Source organism: Chelonoidis abingdonii, chromosome 6 (genome assembly GCF_003597395.2).
Source record: "Chelonoidis abingdonii isolate Lonesome George chromosome 6, CheloAbing_2.0, whole genome shotgun sequence".
In the NCBI taxonomy this organism is placed as follows: Eukaryota; Metazoa; Chordata; order Testudines; family Testudinidae; genus Chelonoidis; species Chelonoidis abingdonii.
The window spans coordinates 13,226,111-13,253,516 of record NC_133774.1 but is presented as its reverse complement, the minus strand read 5'-3'; the positions used below and the strand labels follow the sequence as shown (position 1 = coordinate 13,253,516).

General features: G+C 46.6%; 1 protein-coding gene across 1 annotated transcript in view; it reads left to right on the top strand.

Annotated features, from left to right (window-relative positions):
- The first annotated feature begins 18,234 nt into the window (after positions 1-18,234).
- PSTPIP2 (proline-serine-threonine phosphatase interacting protein 2) overlaps positions 18,235-27,406 on the top strand; it is a 58,608-nt gene continuing 49,436 nt past the window's right edge. Inside the window, exon 1 of the mRNA XM_032768973.2 lies at positions 18,235-18,318. Coding sequence (XP_032624864.1) covers positions 18,286-18,318 — 33 coding nt within the window. The 5' untranslated portion in view covers positions 18,235-18,285. The remainder of the gene's footprint in view (positions 18,319-27,406) is intronic.

Sequence of the window (27,406 nt, the reverse complement as noted above, 5' to 3'; positions counted from 1 at the left end):
CATCTTGGTTACAACTGAGCAGCTTTGTTTCAGTAAAGGGGAAGATAAAGAGGCCTTCAGCCCTCCTCTGTGTGAACATGCATTTTTTGGCCCTTGGGGGTTTATCTCAGACTTGGTTGACATGTTTTTAGGAGCTCCTGGTTAAAGTATTGGCAGCACATCATGGCTGAATTCAAGTGGTAGGGATGAGGAACTGTCAGGAACAGGTCATCTGAACACAATGCAATGAGTCTAATCTCATGAAAATTTTTATGGCTTTGATTCATTGATGACCAGCCAAGCATCATGTGCCTTCTCCTCCCCTTGTAGGGGAGAACTGATTTCTGAAATACCCAGCTGGAATTTCATATAGTTGCTGATAATGACAGAGGTGAATTAGTCCTCAAACTTACCGTAGTTGCACAACAGAGCATACCTTATCCATCACTGCCTACAAACTTGCTCAGTTTGACTAATTTCATTCTGCTTGCTGAAATTCCCCTGCCATTCCAGAGGGCAGTGGTGGTCTTCAGTTTCTGTTCTTGAATGTTGTGCTGTGGGTATATAGCTGTCATGTTCCACTCTAGAGGTGGCTGCATCTCACTAGTGGGTGAAGTGATTCTCTGCAATGAATGGCATGGTATACATCTGCTATTTTTATTAAACCTAGTTAACTGTGCTTTTTCTGGAGTTAGTGGCCTAAAAGAGGATTGCGTGGCAATTCATCATAGAATATGAGGGTTGGAAAGGACCTCAGGAGATCATCTAGTCCAACCCCCTGCTCAAAGCAGGACCAATCCCCAACTAAATCCCTAAATGGGGCCCTCAAGGCTTGAGCTCACAACCCTGGGTTTAGTAGGCTAATACTCAAGCCATTGAGGTATCCCTCCTCCCACTCAAAGTACTGCTTCTTAAAAGAAGCTTTGCTTTCCTCAGTTTCTCCATATGGACTTGCCCCTTGGACCACACTGGAATCCCAGGTACCTATGGTTATCAGTTCTCCCAATGCTGTGGCATTTGTGCCCTCTCTAAGGTTAGAGATTGAAAGAATAATGACTGGAAACTTATTGGAGAAGAAGTGGAGGTCTCAGCACAGTCAACACTACAGAGAGGAATGAGCAAAAGTGACACATCGTAGACACAAGATCCAGAGAAGACAGAAATGGAAAAGATCCAACAGGTCATAAAGTTCATCCACTCTGCAAAGGCAAGACGTGTGCATTCCATTCATGCCATGACATCCAGTCAGTATTTCCTTCACGAGCCTCTCCCTGTATCTCTACAAGACGTCAGGTGCCCCGAGAAGCAGCTTTTGGCTCTCGTCTGCATCCCAGCTTGTAGAACCAGAACCCAAGTCTGTTGACATCTTTTTAGTTCTCTGTGAAAGAGGAGGAAGAGAGGACTCGATCTTAGCTAATGCTTTGGAACATGCCAAATAGAGGTTTTGATTAGATGGCCCCCATTTTCTCAGTTAAACCAGCAACATGCAATGTCATGCTACTTAGCAAGAACCACATTGGGTCAGATATTCAGGCTGCTTTAGAGCATGCTGACCAGAAAGGACGATGGTTTCAGATTGGGTTTGGAGAGCATTTAAATAGATTTTTTTGACTCTGGCATAAAATTATTCTTCTGTTTATGTTGTGACTTTCACCCCTAAATGGATCTATAGTCAAAGATTTTAAGGTCAGAAGGGACCATTATGATCATCTAGTCTGACCTCCTGCACACCGCAGGCCACAGAATCTCACCCACCCATTCCTGTAATTAACTCCTAACCTACGTCTGAGCTATTGAAGTCCTCAAATCATGGTTTAAAGACTTCAAGGTGCAGAGAATCCTCCAGGAAGTGACCCGTGCCCTACGCTGCAGAGGAAGGCGAAAACCCCCCAGGACCTCTGCCAATCTGCCCTGGAGGAAAATTCCTTCCCGACCCCAAATATGGTGATCAGTTAAACCCTGAGCATGTGGGCAAGACTCACCAGCTGGACACCCAGGAAAGAATTCTCTGTAGTAACTCAGATCCCACCTCATCTAACATCCCATCACAGGCCATTGGGTATATTTACAGCTAATAGTCAAAGATCAATTCATATTAGGCTATCCTGTCATACCATCCCCTCCATAAACTTATCAAGCTTAGTTTTGAAGCCAGATATGTCTTTTGCCCCCACTGCTCCCCTTGGAAGGCTGTTCCAGAACTTCACTCCTCTGATAGTTAGAAACCTTTGTCTAGATCAGGGATCGGTAACCTTTGGCACGCGACTCGCCAGGGTAAGCACCCTGGCAGGCCAGGCCGGTTTGTTTACCTGCCATGTCCGCAGGTTCAGCCTATCGTGGTTCCCACTGGCCACGGTTCACCTCCCCAGGCCAATGGGGGTGGCAGGAAGCGGTGACCAGCACATCTCTCAGCCCGTGGCGCTTCCCGCAGCCTCCCTTGGCCTGGAGCAGCGAACCATGGCCAGTGGGAGCCGCGATCGGCCGAACCTGAGGACACGACAGCTAAACAAACCGTCCCATCCCGTCAGGGTGCTTCCCTGGTGAGCCACGTGCCAAACGTTGCTGATCCCTGGTCTAGATCTTTACAAACTTAAATGTAGACACACGGATCACTTCGTTCATGCTCTTCGGAGCTGTCATTTCCAGAGAGCAGCACTCAGCAGTGTAGGGCACAGCAGCGCTAGGGAAGGAGAGCACTCAGCAACTGGCAGGCAATGCAGGTGCGTAACTTCCATCGGCTTCAAAGGGAGGGGGTATGCAGGGGGGCCTGGGCCCTATGTGTATTAAGGAGGATTAAGGGCAGCTTTTGAGACTGAAAGTCAGTTCTGAACCAACATAGGTGGGGCACTTAGACATCTTCGCAGTGTCTGAAATCCTGCTGAGTGCTGAGCAGAGCAAATTAACCCATCCCCAACCATGCCCTACACAGCTGGCTAGGAGGTGCCTGCCCGGCCTCTGACCGTGCTGGGCACATCGTAATGGACTATTTCACTAAAACGGTAACAGATGAGATCAACACAGGGAATGCAATAGAGACCCAGCAGCCGGAGGGTTGGCTCCAGTGGATTCCCATGTGAAATGATAGAGTAAAGCAGAGGAGCAATTCCTGTACCAAAATCTGGATGTCCGTGATGGAAATCGCTGCTGGCTGTACAGGGCTGTTACATATAAATGTGGTGCCTCTCTTAAAAGCAATTCTCCATTTCCTGGACACACTGAGAATCCGACAGTGGAGCTCAGCACAGCTCTGAAGTCAAGGGAAAGACATTTTGCAACCAGATAGCTGCTTCCCTTCTGGAAGGGTACTCTGAACTCACAACCCAGTGGAAGGAAACAGGTCGCACAAATGCCTGCTTTCATCAGCCTCACACAGTAACATTCAAGTTTCTGGCGGGCCTGCAGATGTGATCATTATTTATTTGTACTGTGGTAGCACTAAGGAGCCTCAGTCATGAACCAGGATCCTGCTGTGCTAGGAGCTGCACAAACAAAAGAAAAAGGCAATCCTTGCTTCAAAGAGCTTACAGTCTACAAGTGAGGGACGATCCCTTATTGGGAGGATTTTTAAGACTTGTTTTTATTGTCATATGTTCAGTGCAACTCACAAAAGAAACAGATCTCTGAACAACTTTCTCAACTCCCTGACATATATATACCTTGAGGGGGAAAAAACCTGATTGTCATTATAGATTTGCTATATTTGTATTTCCTTTCCCAATAATAATTAGCCAGTGGTTTGCATTGCTGTGGAGTCGTTCATCTGAGGCTCTCTCAGCACTTCACAAACAATAAGCAAGCCTCACAATGCCCCTTTTAGGTATAAAAGGATACAGAGAGATCACTTTCCCCACAATGGAAATGCAGCCGCCTCTGGGGTGGAACATGGCAGCATCCACATTCTTTTATCGTATCTTTTAACCTGGTTTCTTATGTAAATAAATAAACTCCCTCAAGATACCACCTCTATTAAGAATGTACTGGTTATGCTCATGAAGAAAATACTTGTATGCCTGAACGTTTTCAAGGGTAGCTAGTTACTGTCAGTCACAAAAGCAATGTGTCCTGTGTGTTCCACTCCTTTCCAATTAATTAGTTATATAGCACCCAAAATATACTAGAAACTTTACAGACCAATATACAAACAAAGCCCCTTCCCCAAAGTGTTTACTATCTTTGGCCGTGAGCCTGCATTCTCATCTTCGTGAGCAGATCCTTGTGCCTGAAGAGATCCGCATAGAAGTCACTATGTCAAGAGTCATCCCTCCCTTGGTACAGGTGGGAATGATATTGTGGAAGTAGCTGAATGGTGAAATTAGCGCACAGCTATAGTTAGGTGACCAGACAGCAAATGTGAAAAATTGGGACAGGGGCTGGGGGGTAATAGGAGCCTATATAAGAAAAAGACCCAAAAATCGAGACTGTCTCTATAAAATCGGACATCTGGTCACCCTAGCTATAGTGGACAGGTGAAACTACCCCACAGAAGGCAATGACAAAATTAATTGACTTCAAGAGGGCCAGGATCTCACACTCATGTTTTTTGTTGTAGAGGTTCTTTTAATTTTAACTTGATTCTCAGATACTCTTTTCCATGCTGAGTGATGGATGCAAGTGCCTACACCTAAATAACTTCAGTAAATTTCACTGATTTTTTTTTGAAATCAGTGAAAATATTGAATGGCAGTGGAATGGAGTTATTTCAAGACTGACTGTATGTTATTGATAAAAGTTCCCCACACAGATCTTCAATTTACTTTAATTTTATTTGATATAATTATTTTAGAAGCATTAACAAATGCACTCTCCTGTGCAATAACTTGTTCTGGCTTAGGAAAATGAGCACATAGTGATTAAGAGACTTGCACCAAGGCACAGAGATAATCAGTGTCAGAGCTGGAGCAGTTCTCAGCTCCCTATCCTGGGATCAGCTGACCAGACCAGGGTTTCTTGCAATAAACAGCACGATTATAATAATTTAGGGACACAACATTATTTCAGGATTGCTAGACCTGGGGAAACAAAGCACAGAAAAGAAAAACGGACAGTGAATCTTTAAAAATATGAGAAGTGGAAGTTTGCAGTAGCTAAGAATCATAATTGCAAAACTAGGAAGGGACCGGACCGAGATTGCTTCATATGCACTAGCTGTTACAGTGACCTGACTCTCCCAATGGGGAAGGCATCCCTGTGACCTCACTTTGTCTTTTGCTAGCAAAAGACATATCAGCTCAGACCGGTTCCAGATTGGCAGCATGAATGTTCTGTTTTGGAATACGCAGGCCACCTTTTCTAGTTAACCTTTTTGTTACCAGGCTGGCCAGAAACCTCACATCCTGCTGAAATGTTATGGTTTGTTTGTTTTCAAGCTGCAGGGATTCTAAAGAGATGATCTTTTAAAGGGGATTAAAAGGCTTCTAAAATGACTTTGTCCCATTCGATTAAACATCTCCTTTTCATAGGGTTTCTTCATTTTCTTTCGTCTATTCCCAAGTTTACTTTACCTTAACTTGCCCACTCACTAGCATTCATTTCCGGACAGTAATTCTTAGGTTTCATAATGCCATAACACAGTTTATTGTTAAACTTGGATCTTCCAGTTAGTGAGTTATACAGCACAGCCCACTCACTGCCTCCCAGTCTCGCTATCTCCTTGAGGGTTGTGTTAGTGCACTGTGATGGCACTAATTTCAAGGCAAGGACTCTCTGTTGGGGGATTCAGGCACTATCGTACTATAAATATTTACTTATGCTATTACCAATGTGTGATGTTCCCCTCTGGTGTTATCTGGACCAGAGATCTGCTAGGTCACTCCAATCCTTGACTCTGGGACCCAGCCTTACCCTGCTCTGCTGTGAGAACTCCCATTCCTGTAGTGTTCCCACGCAGCCTCTGGCACGTAAGCTGCTTGGATTGTGCAACCGAATGATATTAGCCAATATCTCTGGTCCCAGACACAACCCTAGCAACCTCCGTTTTACAGTGTCCAGTTATGCCTGCTGGACGCTCCAAGCTTATATGAGTTTGTCAGTTTAACAAAGAAATTGATATGCACCAGGCTTGTTATCCCAAGGGGAGTCTCTGACACATTTCAAAGCAAATGCATTGCTTCAGGTAGAATAAACAAACATATTTATTAACTACAAAAGATAGATTTTAAGTGATTATAAGTCAAAGCACAACAAGTCGGATTTGGTCAAATGAAATAAAAGCAAAACACATTCTAAGCTGATCTTAACACTTTCAGTGCCCTTACAAACTTAGATGTTTCTCACAACAGGCTGGCTGGTTGCCCTTCAGCCTGGCTCTCCCCTTTGATTGACACTTTAGTCACTTGGTGGTGGTGGTATCTGTAGATGGAGGTGGAAAAGAGAGAGCCTGGCAAATGTCTCTTCCTTTGCACCCCCCCCCACTTCAGGGTCAGGTAAGCATTACCTTATCGTAGTCCCTGACTGACCAAGGGAACAGGAGTGAATCCAACAGATCCTTTGTTGCTGCCAAGGCCAGTGTCCTTTGTTCCTGTGAGGTCGGGCTGGGTTTGTCCCATATATGCCCTGATGGGGTGTGAACTGCATCTCTCTTCATGGAGAGTTTTGCCTGGGCTTGTTTTAAGCCATGAGGACACATTTTCAGCCTCATAACTATATACTTGAAATTACAACCTATAACCTTACTATAACATTACTGTAACAATTACTATAACATCACTATAATAACAATGCTCAGTGGATCGTGAGCCTTCCGAAGACACCCGACGTGACAAACTTTGCATTGGATACCACACAATCATATTATAAGGATGAGCAGGAGGGCGCAGGGTGTTCCCCTGAGATACAGAGTGTAACACAATGGATGAGACATTTTCTGCCCTGAAAAACTTGCAGTGTCAATAAGGCAAGACAAGTCTCTGGTGAGCAGAGCTGATTTAAAAATTAAAATAAAATAAAAAAAATTGTGACCATTTTTGATCTAGAAGTTATTTTTTGTTTCACGGGAATTGAAAACGGCTAGTTTTCAGTGAGATTTTCCCCCTCACATTTCTTTTATTAAAAATTTTATTGAAATCATTATTGGCATTCTAAATAATTCAATTACCATTTTAAAATGTTTTTGTTTACCAGAAAACCCTGGGGTTTTGGTAAACAAACCATTTTGATAAAAAAAAATTTCAAAAATATTTTTTTTAAATTGCGAACAAAAATGATAGTGCTATTTTTTGCAAATGTTTTGATTGAAGAAGAACTGTTTTTCAATTTAAAAAGAAAGTGTCATGAAAAATTTCAAGCTGTTACATCCACGAAGCACTTTGTAGGGATTGCTTACCAGGCTGGGTCCCAGCAGGGTTCTGAAGCTGCAGAGAATACCTGGTGGATGAAGACAGGCATGTGCTTTGGGAAGCGTGACAACAGAAAGGGGGAAAAGCAATGAAGTTCCAGTCCATGTTGGTATGAATGACACATAGTTTTTTCCGCATCCCTATAGTACATTTCCGTTGAGTGACACTCCTTGCAGATGGCTCAACAGGGACCGTGAGTTGTGCAGTTAGTTTCCACGCAGAAGCAATGCAGGATCCTGGCTCTGTTTAAAGGTAAATATTCAGGGGCCATTTCCCTGGCAGGGGCATGTAGCTGAAACAAGAAGAAGCACTGTCAAGGTTGAAAGCTGAGCAGAAATGCTAAAGAAAAGGCAGAGGCCCATCCTACATGATGAAAAAGAGGCCGTGTATTTCCCCGCCAGTCGTAGCAATAGTAGAAGCTTCGTAGTGTAGTCAAAGTACGATTAAATAACCTAATGCTAAAAACACCTGTGCTCTGTCTGGACTACAGCTTCTCCCAGTGTGACCACTAGTAGAGCTGCACCATTGGAGATTACAGATGTGAATTCTGACTATGCAGATGCAGCCAAGTCGGTAATTAGGAATTGCCACCCAAAGTCAGACCAATGGCTCAGCTAGTCTCCAACAGTAGCCATTGCTGCTGCTTCAAAGCAAGGCAAAGTCCCCCAGAATGCTCCTAATTTTGCAAGACTCGCCCATGGATGTTTTGACCAAGAATCTCAATGCACCTTTGATGCATTGATTAAAGTTCTCAGACAGACGGTATCAAAGTATTATTATCCTCCTCTGATAGATAGGTCAGCTAAGGTGAAGTGACTTGACCATGGTGAAACAGTAAGCCAATGGTAGCCTAGAGGAAGGATGACCAGACTTCCTGATCTTCAGGGTTTTGTCTTATATATGTAACTATACTCACCCTCTGCCCCCCCAAAAAAGTGTCCCAATTTTTCACACTTGCTATCTGGTCACCCTACTAGAGGTAGGAATAGAACCCAGAAGTCCTGATTTCCTATCTATAGGTACAACCCTATCTTCTTAACAGAGACTATGGTAGTAACTGTTCCATATTAATAGCCTGACCTAGGTCCCACTAGCAAGGGGCTGCATACCCACTGCAACAACCCTTCAGAGAATTCTTCATATTTCCCCCACACACTGGTTCTGCTCCAATGCCATTAATTTTAATGGTGGTTGGATCAGGGCCTAATGGAGGATAAGCAATTTTTGCTTGAAACTGCAAGTACTAAACAGTCTAGCAATATACAGGAAGCGTGACTAGAAAATACACTATTTCAGTAGTAATCCTCCCCACCAGCACAGACCACATGGCCCTGTGGTTTAGACACTAGCCAATGACCAGGGTTCCATTCCCTGCTCTGCCACAGACTTCCCTTATGACCTTAGGGCAAATCACTTAATCTCTCTGTGCCTCAGTTCCATGGGGACAGTAGTAGTAACCTGCCTCCCGGGGATGTTCTGAAGATAAATACATTAAAGATTGTAAAGTGCCTTGAGGTCTAGTGATAATGTGCTTTATCAGAACTATGTAATATTACTGTAGGATCATGATTGCTTGACTAGAAAAATACATTTAGCTCAGGAATACAACAGGATCTGGGCAGTAGATCTTGCAGCATGTACTGCATAAGCAAATTTTGATATGTCGGGCTCTCTAATGGTCTGAGGCAGGTAAAGAAAATGAACACTCTTGTCATACTGATCTCTGAAGGAAAAATGACCTACAGTGGGTGGGTGAATATGACCCATTCGCTGGGTGCTCCAGAAAGGGCCACCAATTCACATGGTGTCCCTGTGCAATGGATGTAGCATTTGGAGTTGGAGCCGGCTGTTGGATGTCATGTCTAAGATGTGTCTACACCAGGCATTTATACCAAAGGACAGAGTTGGCACAAGAACAAATTGGTATAAACTGGCCATGAATCAATTTAGGCTGGAAATTAGAAGGAGATTCTAGATCACCCTCCCAATAGGAGTAGTGGGGGGGCAAACAACCTAACTAGTTTTAAAATGAAACTCGATACATTTTTGAGTGGGATTATATGCCAGGATTGTCTGCAGTGGCAGAGGACTGGACCTGATGACTCAGAAGGTCCTGTCTAGAGTGACCATATTTTCCCAAAGAGAAAATGGGACACCACAGTGGGCTGGCCCAAGGCCCGCCCCCTGCCTCCCACGAGCCCCTCCTCCAGCCTTCCCTGCCTCCTGCCTGTGCGGGGCTGGCCCGAGGCCCCCTTCTACCCCCTGCTCGCTTGGGACCAGCCAAGTCCCCCCCTACCCTCTGCATGCGGGGCTGACCCAAATCACCCTGCCGCCAGCCTGCACAGGGCTGGCCTGGCCCAAGCCGCTCTCCTGAGCCCTCCCTCCAGTGCAGGTCTGGCATTGCTGCTTGCCCTCTCCCTCCCCCCATTCCTCTGCACCCCGCTAAGGGTCACACCCTGCTTTTTGGACAAAACTGGGCATTTGTCCAGTTTGTTCTTGCCAGCTGACCATCAGTTGGCAAGAGCAAAAGGGACAAATGACAAGTTTTGCCCCAAAAGTCAGGATGGCTGGGACAGGGCTTAAAAAAAGGATGATCCTGGCCAAAATGGGACATATGATCACCCTAGTCCTGTCCTATGTCCCTATGAAGCCACGTGGCTCTCTATCAGTATTGCATCTGAGCAGGCTCTGATGGACGTTATTTGAACTACAGCTCCACAGATACCTATGCTCCTCCAGGAGTGCACACCTACTGCTGGGGGAGTGAGAGGGGGAGCTGAGAGAAAGCAGCATGGGCCTGCCCCTTTAGGGTACTGCATGTTCATCGGGGTGTACAGAGGAAGCAGCCCTTGCACTCAGAGACTGCAGTGTGTTTGGGTCTTTCATGGGCTGCACAAGGACAGGAAGGTTCACCTATCCGCCCCATGTGCACAAGGGCCAGGCCCAGATCAGCTACTAAATGAAAGACATTGTCTGGTGCACTGAGGGCCTGTGACACCTGGATCCGCCCATCGCTGACTCTCTCTGTGGCCTGGGGATAACGCTGCTTCCACGCCTCACAGAAGTGGTGAGGCTGAATTAGTTGGGTTTGTGAAAGCACAGAACTGCTTCGTGGCGAGCGCTGAAGCTACTTCTCTGTAGATAACCTGTGCCCAAATATCTCCTTCCCCCATCAGCGTATCCAAGAATTAATCAATTCCCCTGGGATGTCACATGGGCCCCTCCAGGAAGCTGGGGATGCCAGACAGTCAGTAAGTCCTGATTTTGGTCAAATAAGTTCAAAGTCTGCAATGTTGGAGGTGGGAAAAGGGTTATTTATTGATCAAAAACAAACTAGAAATTCTACTGAACCAATAATAGCCCAGAGATTAATTTGAGGAACCACAAAGCCAGGGCTTTCAGCAGGGGACAGTTCTGACCCTGAGGCTGAGCTGTGATCAGCTGGCTCTCCAGCCATTCCACCCTTTCCCAGCTTCCAAGTGCTCTGGGCAACACAGCTCTCTCACAGGGAGATTTCCCTCACATGCTGCACTCAGTAAATAGGCTCTTAAACAAGGTCCTACCCAACAGCTGCACAGTCTTGGGCAGGGGCATCATTTCAGGAAAATTGAGGGAGCAGTGGAGGGAGTTTGCTTACCTAATGACCGCTTGCAAAGTTGATGAGTGGAGTGAAAGCATGGAGCATACAGACCTATGAAAAGTAGGGGAGTGTGGGGCGGGGAGCTGACGTGCCTGCTTTTGGGAGGCTAATGGGGTGGGGGTGGAGAAAGGGGCCTCACCTGTCTCCGTGGGAACTTTGCCCTCAGGGACTCTCGGACTGAGGCACAACAACAACTGAGTCCCACCTCTTGCTTTAAACTAGACCCCTTGGGGAATAGTAATACATTCTACCCAAGCATTTCAGCCCTGACGGAGGGTGGGAGTGCACATGTGTGTGCAGAGGACCAGGAGAAGCACAGTGGGACATAGTTGGGATGAGGAGGGGAACCGTGTAATAAATTATAAAGCCAGAAGGGACCGTTCAATCATCTAATCTGAGCTCCTTTAAATTACAAGCCAGAGAATTTCACCCAGTTACTCCAGTCCTAAGCACAAGAACTGGTAAGGCGGAGGTTACTGGAGGGTGATGGATAAATACATGCCAAAAGGTAGAAGTTCTAAAATATTTGTAAGGAAAGTGTCATTTTGGGCAGGACGGGGGCAAGGGAGAGGCTGTGGGTTGTTAGCTGGACTCCATTGACTGACTTCAGTGGGATTTGTGGATGCTCAAACAGGTTTCAATCCACAGCCTGTCACCATAGTATCAGAGCACCAGCCACATAAAATCAATATCAACAGCAATGTCTGTATTGAATTCCATGGGGTATTTGGCACTTCTCTTTTGGATTACAAACTTTGCTAGAGGTAAGGCTTTTGCTTTTTTAAAATTTTATTTATTTGTGGTTGATTGGGATTTGCTGGGCAGAAGAGTGTCAGTGGTATGAGTTTCAGAGTAGCAGCCGTGTTAGTCTGTATCCGCAAAAAGAACAGGAGTCCTTGTGGCACCTTAGAGACTAACAAATTTATCTGAGCATAAGCTTTTGTGGGCTACAGCCCACTTCACTGGATGCATAGAATGGAGCATATAGTAAGGAGACATACAGTATATATACATACAGAGAACATGGAAAGGTGGGAGTTATCCTACCAACTCTAAGAAGCTAATTAAGAGAAAAAACTTTTGTAGTGATAATCAGTATAGCCCATTACAGACAGTTTGACAAGAGGTGGGAGAATACTTAACATGGGGAAATAGAGTATTGTTCCTATGGTGGAAAGGCCTTTTCAAAGAGGATGGAAAACTTTAGGAAGTAACTTTTGCTGCCTTTGCAGGAACTGATCTGGTTTGATGGTAACAGAAAATCTTCTTTCTGAAGCTTGTATCATCATCAGCATAACACTGAGGACATATAAAGTGTCTTCAAAGTGTTTAACAAACATTAATTAAGTTTTATAATCTTCTTATGAGGTAAGGAAGTATTATCACCTCTGTTTTACTGTTGGGGAACTGAGGCATAGAAAGATTTAAGTATTGTAATGTATTCAAGGCTACACAATTAACCAGTGTCAGAGATAGGGTTAGAACTCAGGAGTTTCTGGTTTCCAGTTTTATGTTGATGGAGTAGCCTAATTTCTCCTAAGGCCCTTCATGTGTATTTTCCATGCAGCTTTTGGACTTGACTATGTTTGAGCCACACTTTTGATTCTGAATTTTTTTGCGTAACATGCAACTATATAAATCTGTGGAGACATTTCCCATCGGATCACATGTCCTCAAACACCACCCCATGCTGGTGCTTGCCCTGCAGTGCCCCACCTATACATGCTCCACAGACTGCTCTGCTCTAGAACTACAGAACAGCTGCGCCTTCCTGGTACCAATGGTCATACCTGTTCCACTGGCTCTGCTAGTTCGGATGGTGCATCTGAGCTGGCAGGTGCTGAGAGAAGGAAAGACATGGAGTTCTTTTGGAATAGCTTTGCCCTAATAGAAAAACCTATCTTCAAGGCAAGGGCACCCCAGATGCAGGTAAGAATCTTTGGTTGTGTTTGAGGTGGGCAGGGGGAAAGAGAAATGTCCCCCCTCCCCCCAGCAAAATGAGTGAAGTCCAGGGATAGTGATTGATTGCTGGTTTTCCAAATGCATTGGTCACCTGTGTCTGGCATGTATCTGAATGATAAAAGGAAGGTGCAAAATTAGTCAGTTTGAGACAAGAGTGCCACAAATAGCTACAGGCAGAGGCTCCGGTGGGAGAGTGATTTTGTGGTTATGACACAGGACTTGGAGTTAGGAGATGGGGGTTCTTCTCCTGTCTCTGCCATGTGACCTCAGCCAAATCACTCACCAACTCTCTGCCTCAGTTTCCCCACCTGTTCAGAGGGGGTGATAATACTTATCTACCTCGCAGGGGAAGAGGCAGGTTTTAGGATACATGCAGACCACGGGATCCCACTGTTTTTAGAGACCAAGAAACATTGAGATATATTTCAACCCCTCTCCTTGTGGAGCCCTGACAGCCAAAACCAATGGGAAATGATAATTTAAGATGTTTCTGTAGTTTTCCCTGTAGATCCCCTGTAAGCTACTGAGAGCAAAGGACAGCAATGGGCTAATCTCAGCTCAGTCACTGACTCCCTCTGTGACTTAGTCAAGTCACTTAGCATCTTTGCCAGTTGATATTTAAACCTGGGACGTAGATGCTTACTTTATCTGCCTGTGACAATTAACTAGTTAATGATTGTATAACTCTAGTCATATATATGCTCAAATTCACCAGAATACATCCATGTTCACAGTACCTAGCAGCCCCACAGCCTCAGTTCATTTGGAGGACAGTCCCTCAACTAACCTTTCTGAGAGCTGGCGACGATGGCCGTTCTCAGCTTGTAGCTAGGCTCCACGTCGGCTCGGAAGCTGATGATTATTGTTATTGTTTTATGGTGGCACCTAGAGACGGCAACTGAGATCAGGACCCCATTGGGCTCAGCACTGTACATGCGCATAGAGAGAGGAAGACCCCACCCTGGCAAGCTTACAGTATGCACAGATAAGACAACTGGACTGGGAGAAAGGAAGAACTTAGACTGTAAGCTCTTTGGGGCAGGAACCATCCTTCTGTTGTGTGTTTGTAGTGTCTAGCACAATGGGGCTCTGATCCATGCCAGGGGCTCCTAGGTGCTATGGTAACATAAATCAGTAATAATATTGTTATCTCCATTTTAAACCGAGAGACTAAGTGATTGGCCTAAGATCACACAGGATGTCTGTGGCTGAACAGGGAACTGAACGTAGGTCTCCTAAGTCCCAAGCCAGTGCCTTAAGCACAAAACCATCTGTGCTTGGAAGGGTGTTTCTAACCCTTTGATAAACAATGAGTCAGTTAAGTTTTGAGAAGCCCTAAAGGCTTCTCTGGACGTGATAAGTATGGAAATCTATTTCAGGTTCTCCTCCTCCTGGCAGCAGAGGGAGCTCTGCCTGTGATCATGGTTCCCAAGAACCAGTGGCTTTGTGCATCTGTGTGAAAAATTGTTCTGTGGGCCTAATGCTGGCTCTGCAAACTCCGCAAGCAGTGAGGCTAAGTCCATGAATGCTCCCAGATAGATTCTTGGATGGGCGTAATTTAACCAGGCAGGTGCAAGTGCTCTTCCGCTGTGCACTGCCGAAGCTGGAGACAACATAGGTGGAGAGTCATTATTCCATCGCTCTTGGGACAGGAATTAGGGAACCTCATGAGTTCATAGTTTTCCTGCTGTTATTACTGAGCATGGAACATTATCTCTTCAAACATACTTCACGATGGGCAGCCTTTCGTTCTCTCAAAGAGGCCAGTCAGACACCGGCATGCTAAACTGTACAAATGTCCCTTGCCTAGGGATGCTGCAGACACTCAACTTGTATCAGCGGAGAAAGAAACCCCATTAGGAGGAACTAATCAGACTGGTGCCTGCCATTGTCCCATTTCAAAACAGACAAATCTCAATGCATGGAGGACTGACCTGACCCAAAGCTTTCCCTATCTTTACCCTGAATAGAAAGGGAGACTAATGGATTTAATTATCTTTCTCAACAGCCCCGCTTCCTGATCCAGCTCTGAATCAGGGTTATGTGACATCTGCATGTATATTACATGGCAGTAGAGCAGGAACCTGTTTTATTTTTCTCATCAACAGCAGAGTTATTCTTAGTAACTTGACAGGGCGGATTCATTGAAGGAACAGCCAGGTCTTTCTGCTGTTGTGGGATGTTAATGAACAAATGACATTGCTAATTGTTATGTAGCTACTTAAAGCCTGTAATGAAGAACCCTGAGTGCTCATTCCTCCTTCCACATGGTGTTCTCCCCTCCCGCCTCTTCATGCACCTTATTACGAGGGTGTGGCAGCTGCAGCTCCTGTTGCCCTCTCCACGACGGAATGGCAAGCGCTGCTCAAGTATTTATGACTATGTCATCTTCAAGTGGCTGGCCCAGAAATCATAAGAAAGTTACATGCTCCCCCTCCTCTTCCACACAGAAGCCTTGATATTTTGGAGCTGAATGGTGTGATGATATCTAGCATTGGGCAAATCTTGGTGGTTTGCATGGGGTCCCCAGCTCCAGCTGACACTCCTTGCTTTTGTGTCCTGCAAAGGACTAGAGATGATCCTTTGAGCTTTTCAAGTAGAAGGGCCTATTTCCTCCACGCTTTCTACTTGGGTTTAGATGGCAACTCACAACAACAACACAGGATGCATATTGATACACTTTCATTCTGAAGGATCCCAACACACTTTGCAAGCTAAGGTCTGGATGATTCCATGCAGAGGGGACCCCTTACTCACATGGAAAATATGGATAGCTGCCTTTATAGCAGAATCTTCCCTGACCCTGGGAGCTCATGGTATACCCTCCAGGGCTGAGGATACGTGCATCATCGCCCCTGCTAAGCTGCTGTCCTCTGAAAAGTAAATACAGTCTATGCAGCCATATTAAGTAGTTGACATGAACAGTGTTGCCAGGAAGCTGGAAATGGCTAGGGTCCCTGGAGCCAATGCAGCCACATGGGGCCTTTGCACACAGTGACGTGGCCTCCAACAGATTCTCATTTTACCTCTAGATCGTTCTTCATGGGGACAACACTTTCCCGCTGTGGAGTGATTTGGGTTTACCTTGTTAATTACAATGTGTAATAAACCACGTAGACAGCTGCACGTCGACATTGCAACGTTAACCCAGGCTCTTCCCCAGGTTTTAGCCCAACTCTCCCATCCACACCGTGTACCTGGATTGGGAGGTGCTTTAAACCTGCGCTGATCTTATGGGAGCATAGATTAGAACCCAGGCTCCGCTTCAACTTGGGCTGGAACCTGCCCACTTTGCAGTGTGGATGTAGGTGAAATCACTTCAGTGCTGATAGTCCTCCAAGGCCTTACCGTGATGCCTTCTGAATAGTTCTCTCACTATTGAGTGGGAAAGAATCCTAGAGTGTCTCAGCACAAAGAACCATGGGCCGTACCCTCCAGCAACACATGGGGGAGTGCAGAAACAGTGAGGACACAGTAATGCCGCTACTACGACTTTGCAGTATGGCTGCTCAGACCCAGGTGAGATTAAAACCCAGGTGCCAATCGCCCAAGTGAACTTAACCTGAATGAGATCTGCCACCTTCTTTTGCCTCTTTGTGGGAAGACGCATTAGTAACTGACTGGTGACAGCAAATATTACCCTAGGGTACGCTGATTTTCTGCAGGTTTTGGTTACCCAGTGGCTGAAAAGCAGCCATGAGACTGACTAATTCTAGACTGTGTTTGATTAGTCAGATGTCAGTAAATGGACCTGCAGGTTCACGTCAAAAGGTGTTTGCTGGCAGCAGTGCTTATTACTAAAGCAAGGTGTTGGCTATATGGAAAATAATCAGATGCATGCAGGGAAAGCAGCACTGTGTAGCGATTAGTAGGACAAAGCTTGGGTTATCATCCTGGCAATGCTCCTAGCTCGCTGTGTGACACTAGGGTCAAAGTCTCCCATAGATTGCCCTACTGGGGGGCTCTGTCCTCCCTTAGGCTCAAAAGTGGGCACTAATTTTGGGTGTCCAACTTGAGACACATTAGTGTCTGATTTTCTGAGGTGATGAGCAATCCTAGGGCGAGGTTTCCAGTCTACTGGAGGTCAGACTAGATGATCACAATGAACCTTCCTGCCTTGGAATCCATTAATGATCTAATCGGAGGGGAAATTCACACACACCTTGTGGGAATGCTGAACAGCCAGTTGCACTGAACTAATTGTGCCCGTTGCCTGTTGGCACATATGCAGTGAAACTGTGCCTACACCCCAGGGATTCCAAGAAACCTTGATTATTTGCTGTTGTGGTACTGGGGGGCAGGGAGGGATGGCTCAGTGGTTTGAGCATTGGCCTGCTAAACCCAGGGTTGTGAGTTTAATCCTCGAAGGGGACTATTTAGGGATCTGGAGCAAAAAAAAAAAAAAATTCTGTCAGGGACAGTACTTGGTCCTGCTAGTGAAAATAGCAGACTGGACTCAATAACCTTTGGTCCCTTTCAGCTCTATGAGATAGATATATCATTTATTTAATGGTAGTTACCAGTGATTACTGGTGGTGTTTTCCCCTCTTTCTCTTGGTATTTCCATTCTGCCCTTAGGTTATTCCTCACCCTCAGCCCTGGAAATAACTGTGTGTTACAGATCATTAACTTGGAATAGGCCCAGTCCCAGTGATGGGCACTGAGCAATCAAGAATCTGGCCCCACATCATTCTTGACCATGTTCTCTGCCTCATAATGCTTTACAGCTGTACATGCATTAGCAATTTATCAAATGATTATTAATCATACTGCCTAACTCTTACAGCTATTTTCATCAATCAGTAGCACTCAGAGCACTTTACAAAGGAGGTCAGTATCATTAATTATCTCCATTTTTAGATGGGGAAGCTGAGGCACAGAGAGTCATTTGTCTGAGGTCACTCTGTAGTCCAGCAGCAGAGCTGGGATTAGAGCTCTGGTCCCCTGAGTCCCAGGCCAGTGTTCACTCCACTAGGCCACACTAATTTGGGGCAGAGTCTTGACCCATGATTTTGTAATCTGCTGTAGTCATTAAGTAGCCTAGGAAGGAAACATCCAGCCAGGTGTGCACTTGCTGGGCCTTTCCCTCCTAAAGCCCAGACTCTCTCCATGCCTTGCCCTTCTTCCCCAAGAAAAGAGCCACTAAAAAGGAAACAAGCCCAGGGAGGCAGGAGGAAAGTCCTGCTGAGCCCTGAAATCCCGGGCAGATAGGCAGGTTGCTTGCTTTGGGGTTTAGGACCCAGAGGAGCCAGCGGCAGGCACCAGGGATTGAGGAGGAACTAAAAAGTTACCGACTCAGTGTGGCTGGGGTGGGTCAGACTCTGTGCAGCCTGGGGCGCTGGGAGACTCTGCTGTAGCTCGTCCTGCACCATGAAGGAGACTCTGTTCAAGGGGAACTTCTGGGTGAGAGGGGGAGCTGGGTGGGAGGTGTTGGGGGGACAGCTGGCCTGGGGAAAGAGGAGCTGGAATGAAGCCAGCCCCCAACTGGGCTTTTCTGGATTCCCAAGAGCCTTTTTCTCTCTAAGGAGAAGCTTAATTCCCTGGGCTGGAGCTCCCTGCTTGACCCAGCTTTTCTGATCCTGCTTTCCTTCTGCCTCCCCTCAGCTGGAGTAGGCTGGCTGCTGCGCTGGCTCCAGGGCAGCCGCTTTAATGCATGTCAGGAGCGGAGCGCCAGGGTTTGCGTGGCTGATAAACAATGTTCATGGTTAAAATTGCCTGCCCGCCAGGCAGTAACTGCAGCTGGCTGGTCCTCTGTGACGTTTGGATACCATATGCTGCAGCTTTCCTCGGACGGGGTGTTCTTCGCTTACTGTTAGTGTGGTTTTTGTTGTGTGCTGTCCAGCAGTGGCAGTGTGGCACCCCAGAAGTGGCTGCAGTTCTGTGGTGAGCGACACCATCCCTCAGAAAACAATGGGAGTTTTGATGTTAACTTCCCTGGGGCCAGGATTTCAACCCATAGGGGGAGAGGGGAGAGCATGCACGGTCAAATGCCCTGCCAGTTTGCCCTGCAGGGAGAGAGAGGGGCTCTGTCCTCCTGCTGTGCCTGCCTGCCGGCACCCTGGGCCCCTGTCCCTGGCAGCTGGGTCAGGCAGGGAGTGGAAGGGGCAGGACAAGCTGCTATAACTATATTATATATAGTTATATAGCACTTCTATGGCCCTGATCCTACAAGCTGCTCTGCAAGCCAGATCCAATTGCTCCTGTAAGTATCTCCCCACTGAGGACAGGATGCAGTCAGTTGGACTCGGTGCAGCTGCGTGGACGAAGTAACTTGCCAGGACAGGGTAGATGACGGAAACTGACTTTCTGGTCCCTTGACATAGTCTGATCACAGGAGTAGGACCTAGACACTCTTGCGTTTGATTCTCAGCTCTTACACTAAATTGGTGTGTGATCTTTAGGAAAGTCACTTGGGCCTGGATTTCTCCGCTGTCTTTGAATTCCTTAATTTTTGGGTGCCCAAGTGCGGAGCGGCTACGACTCCAGTGAAAGGCAGTCAGAGCAAGTGGCTGTGCAGCACCTATGAAAATCCAGGTGCCTGGATCTGGACACCCTAATACTGAGGCATCCAAAATCGGTGGCCACTTCTGAAAATGTCGTCCTTGGTCTTTTGGTGCTGCCATTCCCTAGCTGTAAAATGGGGCTAATGACGCCTCCCCTACCTCGCAAGAATGTTAGCCTGACTGAGAAGCACAGAGCAGCCTCCCTGAAGACTGTGCAGGGGTTGGCTGGATTAGCTGAATGTGACTGTGGTGGTTTGCAATGTGAGATGTAAATGCTGAGTGTTGTACCTATTGGGTTCCGGGAACTGGGTGGGGGGAAGCCTGCCCACTGCCCACTGGGTGGGGGGAAGCCTCCCCCCCAGCCTAAGGGGAGGACCCACAGGACCTCAGAACCCCACTGATTGTGGGGGACAACCAATAAAAGAGCAGGGACAGGAGTGAGGTCAAAAAGTCATAAGAAGGGAGCCTGACGGGGACACCGAGCAGAGAACCCTGGACAGCGCCCACTGCTCCTCGAAGGCATCAAGGGAGCCAGTGGACACCGTCCAGAGGAACTCCGCCCGGATACGTGAAAGGACCATGGACCGGAAACAAGCCCCACAGTCACCGGAGTCTCCATCGGCCAGTCTCCTCTCCCTGGTTGCGTAGATGGCCATTTTAGCCAGGGCGAGGAGGAGATTGACTAGGAGGTCCCGCGACTTTGTGGGGCCATGGATAGGGAGTGCATAGAGAAGGAGGTGAGGGGAAAAGTGCAGCCAGAAACGCAACAGGATATTGGTGAGGAGCCGGTATAGGGGCTGCAACCTGGCGCACTCTAAGTAAACGTGCGCCAGGGTCTCCTTCACACCGCAGAAGGGGCAGGTGTCTGGGACAGGGGTAAACTGCGCCAAATACACGCCCGTGCTCATGGCCCCATGAAGGAGCCGCCAACTGATATCCCCGGCGGGCCTTGGGACCAGGGTAGAGTATAGGCTGGCCCACCAGGGCTCCTCACCCTCCAGAAGTGGCAGGAGGTCCGACCACTTTGTGTCGGGGCGGGACACGAGGGTGAGGAAGTGAAGAGTGTGGAGCACGAGCGTGTAGAGATGCTTCCTTAGCGCGGTTTGGAAGCGGAGCGGCTGCAGATTGTGCAGCCGGCTTGCAGAGAAGGGGTGGGGCAACCGGTCGGGTCCACGGGTCTGTTATCTCGGTCTGTAGCATGGCACAATCGGCATGCAAATACAAGGTACATATTGGAAAAAAGTATGAAAATAAGCATTGGTTCACGCCTTGCCTCTGTTTTTCAGCATAAACAAAACCCATTTTTATCTTTGCTCTGTTTTGTAGACGTGCTACTGAACTTCATCTGTAGGGAAGAAGGTCTGTGAGATCCAGGGCTGTGCGTTTAAAAAACCAGCCAACCAACCTCTGAAAACTGTCAATTCAAGGCCCTCTTTACCCCTAGGATTTTAGAAAGGGCGAGCGGGGCGGAGAAGGGGTGTGTGAATGAGCCATGTGTAGGGAAAGTATTAGAGAGGTTTCAAAAAACCTGCCTCTGAGCAGTTTGCCTGTCTCTGATGTCATTGTGGACTAAGGGGATGTCTTGACTCAAACTTACTTTGTGGTCATCTACTGTCAAGTTAGCTAGTTTGAGTGATGGCGGCCCTACCGCAAAATAACCCAGATGGGTTGGATTAGCCACACAGAGCAGCTGCATTCCTTCTGCGGTACTCGCTTGAGCATCAGCAGCACTCAAGCTTCCCCACCAGCCCCGTGACAGGCCGGCTACCTCAAGTTTAACGCAGCACCTAACCCAAGCTAGCGATTTTTGTGTGTGGACGGGGGTCAGGTTAGGGGCAGTGCTCGTTATACCTTGAGCTAGTGCTGCAGTGGAGACAAGCCCTTAAGTTAAGTGGGGCATCAGATCATCCCCTCCCATTTTGAAAAGCTGCAGGAGGGGGCTTTATGGGAGAAAATCTCTAAATGGAGTCACCTCCTCCCCACCTTCCCCAAACCTAGTTTGAAGCGCCAGGATCATCTTCTCAGAGGCCCTGTGTCTCTGGTTTTGGCTGGGCAGCCCTCTGCTTCCTGGCTCCATTGGAGTGCTGATAGTGTGTGTGTCTGTGTCCCCAGAGGGGCTATGCAGGAAAGGCTGGGGGCTGAAATATCTTAAGGCCCTCAGAGGTCGAAGGAGAATGATGTATGTTTCTTTCCCTGCTACTCTCCCCACCCTACGAGACCCCCCAGCATGGAGTGTCCTCTACCACAGTGACGGGGAAGGGTGTCACAACAGGGGCTGATCCTCCCTTCTGCATGGAGAAGGGGAAATCCATGCATGGAAGGTGCTCATGGTATTCATATAGCCCAGGGGGAGGTTTTTTGAGGCCAAGAGAAAACGCTGCGTAAACCCGCGTGCCTTGACACCCAAGGAAAATACAACAGAATCTCTCAAGTTCCCTCCTCCCCCTGGCCATACACTGCTCGCTCTCTCTCCCCTGTCTCAGGAAGGATTTACAAAACATCTCCACTGATGCTGGCTGAAAATTTTAAGCCAAAACTTTTTCCCCCAGAGAGCAAAGCTGCTTCGGCGATACTGGAATGTTTTTAGAATTCGTGTATTGTTTCTGAATTGTTTAGTTACAAAGAAAACTGAAAGAAAAAATCTGATATTCGCACAGCTCTAATTGGGAGGCCTCAGGTCTTGGGTGTCCAGCTTGAGACCACCAAAGGCCTATTTTTCAGAAGAGCTGCCAGAAGTAAGCCTGTGCCCCAACCCCACACCCCAACCCTCTGCCCCAGCCCTGAATGCCCCCCTAAACTTGGAGCCCCATCCTGCACCCCAAACCCCTCATCCCTGGCCCCACCCCAGAGCCTGCACCCCTATCCCCACATCCCAACCTCCTGCCCCAGCCCAGAGCCCTCCCAAACCTGGAGCCCCCTCCTGTATCCCAAACCCTCATCTCCAGCCCCATCCCAGAGCCTGTACCCCCAGCCCAGAGCCCTGACCCCCTCCTGTATCCCAACCCCCAGCCCAGAGCCCCCTCTCACATGAACCCCTCATTCCCAGCCCCATCCCGCAGCCCTCACCCCTGCACCCCAACCCTCTGCCCCAGCCCTGAGCCCCTCATCTCCAACTCCACTGAGTCACGGGCATCAACAATTCTCTTCAGCTGGGTCACCAGAAGAAAAGGTTGAAAAGCACTGCTGTAGGAGTGTGTGTGTGTCTCTCATAAGTAATCTTTTGTTTCTTGGAGAAGATCTGTTGCAGTTCAGTTAGGAAGTATCCTAAATGAATAAAGCTTATCAATGGAGGTAGTGGGCGAAAGAGAAATACATTTTGTGAAATGTTTTGAAAGAAATGAAAAGAATTAATTTCATTTGAAATTTCCAGTCAATTTTTTTAAATGAAAATGTCATGTATTTTCAAGTTTTGAAACAAAGCTTTTTGAAATTTTCAAATACTTTAAAAAAATTTTCATTTGTCAGCAGGACAAAACCATCTTTTCCCCGCCCTTCTACTAGAATGATGGAGGGCAGGGTATAAAAAGTGCATATTCTTCCCCCATCCCCCACAAAAACAAAACCTTCCCCCAAAATTTCAGAACTTTTTTTTGTGTGTGTGCGTAAAAGCCACACATCTAATTTTGGTTGAAATTTTGTGTGTGTGTGCACGTGCGTATGCGCAAGTTTTCATTTTGGTCAAAAAGATAATTTTCCATGGTGGGGGAAAAAGTTCAACATAAAATTTTTGATTGGTTTGACTACCCCACACATGTCAAAATGAAAGAGTATAGAATCTCTTATGGTGCATGAGCCTTGTTCATTTGTGAATCATGCAGGGCTTGATCCGGTCAGCACTTATGTCTGTGTGTTAGTCAGATCATGTGGGTGGTACCCTGGAATTCAATGGCACTATTCACTCGAGTAAAATTACCCCCAGGCTTTGTCTACAGTGGCGCAGCTGCAGCGTTTCAGTGTACACGCTCAGTGTAGTGACGGGAGTGGTTCTCTCATTCCTGTCATTAATCCACCGCCCTGGGAGGTGGTAGCTAGGTCGACAGAAGAATTCTTCCATCACACTAGTGCTGTTTATACCGGGGGCTAGGTTGGCATAGCTCACGGGTGAGCCTGAGGAGCCAGAATTTACCAGTATACATTGCCAAAGAGCCACAGTAATTTGTCAGCAGCCCCCCATCAGATCTCCCTCCTTCCCCCCCCAGTTCCAAGTGGCTCCCACCCACTGGCAGCCCTGCCGATCAGAACCTATCCCTCCCTCCCCGCTGTTTCCTGGCATGCAGGAGGGTCTGGGGGGGAGGGGGAGGAGCAAGGGCATGGCAGGCTCAGGGAAGGGGTGCAGTGGGGGCAGGGTCTGTGGCAGACCAAGCGGTTGAGCAGCGAGCACCCCCCCGGCACATTGGAAAGTTGGTGCTGGTAGCGCCAGCCCCAGAGTCAGTGCCTATGCAAGGAGCCGCATATTAACTTCTGAAATGTCACAGGTTGGCCACCCCTGCATAGCAAGAGCTCTCAGTGGCGTGGATTTTTCACACTGTTGAGAGATGCAGCTTTGTCGATGTCAGTTTTCATTGAAGATCTGTCCTCAGTCTTGTGTGTTGACAGGATTGGGCCCTGATTTGATTGCAGTAGTACTTGCGATTATTAGTCCAGTCCACCCTCCTCATCCCCCTCCTTTTTCAAAATGCTCCAGTTCCAGGATATTGCTGACCCCTTTCAGCCTGGTGGGAAGTTTTACTGTGGGTTCTGAACACCTGAACGTCAAGGCTGGTAATGGACATGCAGCTAGATTCGTAATCCTGCTATTTATGGCACTTTACGAACAGGCCGAAAGAGATGGATTCTACCCCAGGATGCTGTGTGTGTGTGTGTGTGTGTGTGTGTGTGATTTTTTTGGTTTGGTTTGCCTTTCTAACTATTTCTATATTTAGGAAGTTTTTACAGGTGTGCATATCCTAGCCATGTAAATATCAGAGCCTATACAGTAATCATTACAACAGCGAGCTTTTGTTTAGAGAAACATTATACAGTATTATAATCGCTGGATCTCTTTATTTGACAGGGTGTTAGCTGGCTACAGAGTGAGCATTTTTACACTGCCCAGGACATGGTATTTCTAGTGATTTGATTAAACTGAGCGAAATCTCTGATGATGTATTTAACAACCAGGCACATCTCTCAACTGTTAATATTCAAGTTCATCAGACGGGTGTGCTGGGTTTTTTTGCTGGTGAATGTATGTGGTTTGAATCTTGAATAAATAGTAACCAAATATCTAAGTATCTATTTGTCCTCTGTCTGTTTTGCAGGGTACATAATTGATGCATTAATTTTTCAGTGAGAGTCGCCTTTGTTTGAACCATTCCTCTAGAGTTGGACTATTTTTCTTTTTCTAACCGGAGGCTATCAGAAGCTTATCAGCTACTAGCAGATAAGAGATTAATTCCTCATTTCCTTGTGTGTGACCATTTCTGGTAGGAAGCCCCAGTAGATTGCCAAAGGATCGTTTGGTAATTAATATCCAATAATTTGTGATAGCTGATTATAAATTTCATTCAGGAGCCCCTAATGACTGCAGATGTCCACCATATCTATATAAAATCTACTCATTTCCCCAACATTTATCCCCCTAATTTGCAGTTTTTCATTTGGCAGAACTTCCAGTGTAGTAAAGATGACTGGTTGAGCTGAGGATTAAAGGATTACACTGCATTATTATTTATTTGGATTTGTGTTGTGGTAGTACCTAGAAGTGTCATTCAAGGATCGGGGCCCCTTTGTCTAGGCTCACAGGGTGAAAAAACAGTCTATGCCCCAAAGAGCTTATGATCTAAGTACTAGCGACTGTTGATTGGCCAGGACTGGTTGGTGAGGGTGCAGATGGGTGGGGAGGGGAATGAGTGATGGAAGGAGAAGCCAACAAAGTAAGTTTAAAGAGAGATTTGGTTTTAGGTTCTCACGACTTGGCTTCAGCAGGTATCTGTGTATCGTTGCTGTGCTAGCTGTTGCATGCAGCGATAGAGCTCCAACTTCCTCCTTTAATTTTTTCCGCTTTGCTTACTGAAAAAAGCAAGAGGAAGAAGAGCTTTTCTTCACTAAACCTACTGACCATCGTTGTGTGAACGATGAGGATGATACCATAGGAGAGTAAGAGCTAATCTGTCAGGCTGTGTCTGCACTGGGAAACCTGGTAGCTATATTTCTCCACCAGAGTTAGCAAGGGTGGACTCTGTAGGGTCAACCAACATCATGGCTGGTGGGTAGAAAAGAGTTAACTGGGCTAGGCAACACATTAGCTAAAAATAACAAAACCAAAGTCTGAGTCCTGTTCCTACTGGAGTTGCATTGATAGTAAATTATGACAACAGAGTTTCTTAGTTTAGACCAGTCTGAACCGTCACCACTGAATGACAGCAGGTACAGCTGTGGATGCTGACTGTCCAAAGCTGCATTCTGATTGGCTGGTGGGGCCTTCCTGATGTCACAGGTGTTCACCAATTTCCAGCTGTACTCAGCTAGGACCTTCTGGTTGATTTATTCAAAAAGTCCCTATGACCGTTGTGGTAAAGGAGGAAAATGTTACGGTGCTTCACTGATAAAGAACAGAAGGTCAGTGAGTCCTTCAAAGTTACTGTACCTTGTTAACCAAGCTAACCAACTTCCAGTTGATTTTGATCTGAACTGCTTATTTTATATCCCCATCTGTTTGCCTGCATTGATACTCTTGTGTGACATTAGAATGCAAAGAGCTGCCGCAGTAAGTTATTTATGTATTGTTTTCATCTGAAAAATAGCAGCTAGAGGTGGATACTAGATTAGGTGGATACTATAAATTTACTAGTAAACACAGTTCAGATCATGCAACCATCCCTTGTTACCTGGCCTCACACTCTCATCCTGTTTCCAGTCTCATGCGCATGTTCCCTTGTCCATATGCTTTTCTTCTCTCCCCTTTGTTCTTCATGCTTTTTTCTTCACCTCTGTTCTCACAACTTTTCTCCAGGTATTGTCACTGTAGCTTATAAACAAACATTTTAAGAGTGCGGCTCCTTCAAGTTGATTTGTTATTCATGCATCTTGAAAGATGCTGGCTAAGCGCGTGTGATGTGCCCCTCTTGTGGCTGACTTATAGAGGATAAGAGTCTGCTAGTGCTACCAGCTAATGAAGGCTCTCCTTTAGGTACAGTGATAGAGGCCTATGCTTTGAGGGTGAATGTCTCGGGTTTGCTCCTTGCTGGTGGAATTGTGGAGGGGATTGTTGCAAAACCAACCACATGATGTTATTTTCATTATCCCTTCACTCCCACCTTGTTTATCACTTGTCCTGTTAGGTCTAAACTTAGCTTGTAAACTCTATAGGGCAGAATGGTCTTTTGTCTCTAAAGCGCGGTATTCACCGCAGGCATTGTAGACATAAGCTGTGTCAGAAATTCTTAGTTATGCCCTTCACTGAGTGACCCTCCAAGTCCAGAAGCAAAAAGATCAGTTATTAATGTAAAGCTGCCTCTACAAATGGAACGTACATGGAAAAGAAACCTGCTGAAGACAATTTTTTCCCCATCCTGCTATTTCCTGTTGGTCTTTCCTGAAGCAATTGCTGCCAATTGAGCAAGCAAAGTTTTTGCAACTTGTCATTTTCATCTCGTATTGTTAAGCCTCTTCTTTTATTTATTTTTTATCCCTTCCTGAATTTCTTCTTCTCCTCGCACCAGTTTCTCTCCCCCCACACCCTGAATATTTCAGGTAATTTGGCAGGCAGGACCCTTGGCTCCTAATTGGACATTAATTATGGTCTTGGGTGCCTGTCAATCAAAGCAGCAATAAGAACAATGATTAAATTGCTATAAAACAGACAAAGGAGGACGTAGTGGAATGCAATCCTGAACCTTGAAAGCAGGGTTTTTTGTCCTCTTGCTTTGCATGTATGGGAAAATGCTTGAGTAGGAGATGTCTGGGAAAATTTTCAAATGTGCATATGTCTGACTTTCCAAACAGCT